At 61.5% G+C, this 3503-nt stretch overlaps 1 protein-coding gene across 1 annotated transcript in view; it reads left to right on the forward strand.

Moving 5' to 3' along the window:
- The window catches only part of CACNA1H (calcium channel, voltage-dependent, T type, alpha 1H subunit), a 51155-nt gene that overhangs the window by 31427 nt on the left and 16225 nt on the right, over positions 1-3503 (forward strand). The window contains exons 11-14 of the mRNA XM_014542965.1: positions 1-169; positions 1665-1816; positions 2540-2725; positions 3336-3453. The exon at positions 1-169 is cut by the window's left edge and continues 18 nt beyond it. Of these exons, the coding sequence (XP_014398451.1) occupies positions 1-169; positions 1665-1816; positions 2540-2725; positions 3336-3453 (625 nt within the window). The remainder of the gene's footprint in view (positions 170-1664; positions 1817-2539; positions 2726-3335; positions 3454-3503) is intronic.

Below are 3503 nucleotides of genomic sequence, written 5' to 3' on the forward strand. Positions count from 1 at the left end.
GCGGGCACAGCAGCGGGTGGCCTCTGGCAAGCCTGGTGGGCTCGGCCACGTGTGGGCTACCGTCAGTGGCAAACTGCGCAGGATCGTGGACAGCAAGTACTTCAACCGCGGCATCATGATGGCCATCCTCACCAACACCCTGAGCATGGGCATTGAGTACCACGAGCAGGTGGGTGGGTGCGGGGATACCTGCCCCCTGGGAGTCGTGACTGTTGTCATGACCCCTGGGGAGCATGTTCCTTGTGTGTCTCCAGATTTTAGCCTCTTGGGGACCCACATCAGGGTTGTGGAGGTTGGGGGATGGGGCGTTGGAGCCAGATGATGTTTATCAGTTACTCAGCAAATGCTCCTCCTCCTCCTGGGGCCGGGTCTCTGCTGAGTGGTGCACACAGACACCATGGCTCCGGCCTGGAGTCGCTCTCATCTGGGGTGGGGGGTGGAGACCACCCAGACCCAGAGGCAGTGGGGGCTGAGGGTGGTTACAGGTCATCTGGTGGCTCTTCTCAGGAAGGTACCCGGCCCAGTTCTTGCAAAGAGGCGCCCCCTTACCTGAGCCAGACCCACCGGCAGCACTCGATGGGGTGCCTCTTGGCGACCAGAATAGGTGGGGATGTGGACTGGCCCCAGGAGGAGGAACTGCGGGGTGTCCCGCCCCCCAGTTGACCCTGCACTGGCCAGGACAGGGACACACCAGGGAGGGCAGCAGTGGGTTTAGCAGGAGACGGTGTCCTCTCAGGACCAAGGTCCACTCACTTCTAATGACCAAATCGACTTCCTCATCTCCTGCCCATTGATCCTCTCACGCCATGTAAGCCATTTCCTTTCATCCTGGAGCAATTTAGGGGAAATCCTAGCGGTGTCAGCCGTGAGCAGGCCCAGGCGGGAGGTGCTTGTTGTGAGGGTGAGATCCAGGCCAGGGGTAGCACCCCTGCACGGAGGAGCCTCTGCCACACGTGCACACAGTGCATACACAGGTATACAATCATACATGTCCACAGATGTACATATGCAAGGCTTACCCATACAGATGTGAACATGTGTACAGACCTGTAACCATGTGCATATCTACCACATGTGTAGCACGTTTTCAGGCATTCACACATAAGCAGGTCACTGGTACAGACACATATACAGATACATGCACACACGCAAGCATTTACACTAGCACAGGTGTACACACATGCACACATGCTGGTGTACACACACAGGCAGGATAAAATCTCCTCAGTATGGTGAGCTTCTGGGGCCTTCTGCCAACAGGAAGGGTGTGTAAGGGCTCCAGAGACTGGGCCAGCTTTCGGAAGCACCCTTACTTTTACTGTCTATGCCCCAAGCACCCCCACGCCCACCCTGAACCCTGGACAGGTACCCCAGGCCCTGTTCCCCGGGAGTCTTCAGAGCCCTAAGGCACCGACATTCTGGTGGGAAGGTCAGGAAGGGCCAGGGGGCCCAGCCAGAGGGAGTGACAGAGGGAAGGCCGGATGGGCCAGGGTCCAGCTGGAGCGGCTACCCCTGGGGCCCAGCTGCCTCCTTCAGACGGCCTCCGATAGGTTCCTACGATGCCTGCTGTGGCCTCTGGGCCCGTGGCCCCTCGATGCAGCCTTCCCTGCTCCCCGTCTGTGGGGGCAGTGGCCCTCCCCTGATGGTCCTGCTGCTGCCCACAGCCGGACGAGCTGACCAACGCCCTGGAGATCAGCAACATCGTGTTCACCAGCATGTTCGCCCTGGAGATGCTGCTGAAGCTGCTGGCCTGCGGCCCGCTGGGCTACATCCAGAACCCCTACAACATCTTCGACGGCGTCATCGTGGTCATCAGGTGGGTCCCCGCTTCCCACCCGGCCACAGGCTTCCTGGAGGCTCCAGTGTCGGAGCAGAGCCCCAGCCAAAGGGAGCGGCACCACTCGCAGTGTTTTCTGGAGGCTATGGAGACACTCAGTAGAGTCCCTTCCCGCAGGCACTGCAGGGTACACACACTTAGGTCAGCTGCCTGTCAGATGTATGTTTCTAGAATCTACCGGAGCTATTCCCTTCAGGAATAGAGTGAGTGTTCAGGGTCCTTCCGCCTCCTGCCTGGCCTCTGTTAGGGCTCAGCCTGCGAGAAAGCCAGCCTCCTCTGCAGTGGCTGCTGCAGCAAAGGCCACACAGAAAGGAGCAGGAGACTCTGGGGAAAGTTTCTCCCCAGGAGGAAGTGAGGCCCTTGGGAGTCAAGGGGTCCCCACCCCAGCGGGGGGGAGGGGGGATGTTGAGCCAGGCATGGCTGTGGAAGGTGCAGGATGGGAAAGCCCTCGGTTGAGAAGCGTCTGTCCGGGCCAGAGCCAGGGATGGCAGCTAGTTCATTGTCTTCAGAGATGTTGCCACAGCCCCTCAGTCCCTCTGGGCACCTTGATGCAGCCAGACCTGCTGTTCAACCCGGGGTTGAGTGCAGGCCCCGGTGGCTCCCAGGCATTCCTGCTTCCAGGAAGAGGAAGTTGGGAGTCAGGGTAGTGCAGGGATCTGCAGTCAGAGGATGGCACCTCCTGACCCTGGGCCTGGCCCCCAGCGTCTGGGAGATCATCGGGCAGGCGGACGGCGGGCTGTCGGTGCTGCGGACCTTCCGGCTGCTGCGGGTGCTGAAGCTGGTGCGCTTCATGCCGGCGCTGCGGCGCCAGCTGGTGGTGCTCATGAAGACCATGGACAACGTGGCCACCTTCTGCATGCTGCTCATGCTCTTCATCTTCATCTTCAGGTGAGCCCTCCCCTCCCCACAGAGGGGGACCCCTCCCTGCTGCACTGGCCTTCTGCTCCTGGCTTTGGGGCTGTGGGGTGGGGGCAGCGGGAGCCTCAAAGGTTCTGCAGAAGCCCAGTAGCTGGATGCCTTCCATGTGCAGGGGTGAGTCACGTGAGACCGGGCTGGGCTCTGCTCTCGTGGGCTCACAGCTGAATGTGGGGACAGGACGGACCGCCGGATGGATAGATTGAGGACTGAGCCGAGAGCAAGGGGACCGGAGAAGGGGCGGGGCAGCCAGGCTGGAGTTCATCATTTGTTGAGCACCTGCTGTGCCAGCCTGGCCGGGACTCGGGGAGAGGCTGGGGCGGAGAGCAGCCCAGGCAGGCCGGGTGAGGCAGGCAACCCAGGTCCCAGCCCCTGCCTGGAGCCAGAGCGGTCTCTGGTTGTCCTTCCCTCCCCTGGCCTTGGCCTTCCCACCATGAACATCCCCAGAAACCAGGAAGCAGGGGGCCCAGTGGAGGGAGGCCTAGAGGAGCAGCTGCTGGGTTTGAAGGTGAGCAGGCAGAGTGGCCTCACCCCCTCCGCCCCTCGTCTCCCCACCCACCTCACTCCTGCCTCCCACCCTCAGCATCCTGGGTATGCACCTCTTCGGCTGCAAGTTCAGCCTGAAGACAGACACTGGGGACACGGTCCCCGACAGGAAGAACTTTGACTCCCTGCTGTGGGCCATCGTCACCGTGTTCCAGGTACAGCCTGGGCGGGGCCGCCCCCTGGTGTCAGCGCGGCCCCAGGAGAG

The sequence above is a fragment of the Myotis brandtii genome, unplaced genomic scaffold (assembly GCF_000412655.1).
Source record: "Myotis brandtii unplaced genomic scaffold, ASM41265v1 scaffold317, whole genome shotgun sequence".
Classification (NCBI taxonomy): Eukaryota; Metazoa; Chordata; class Mammalia; order Chiroptera; family Vespertilionidae; genus Myotis; species Myotis brandtii.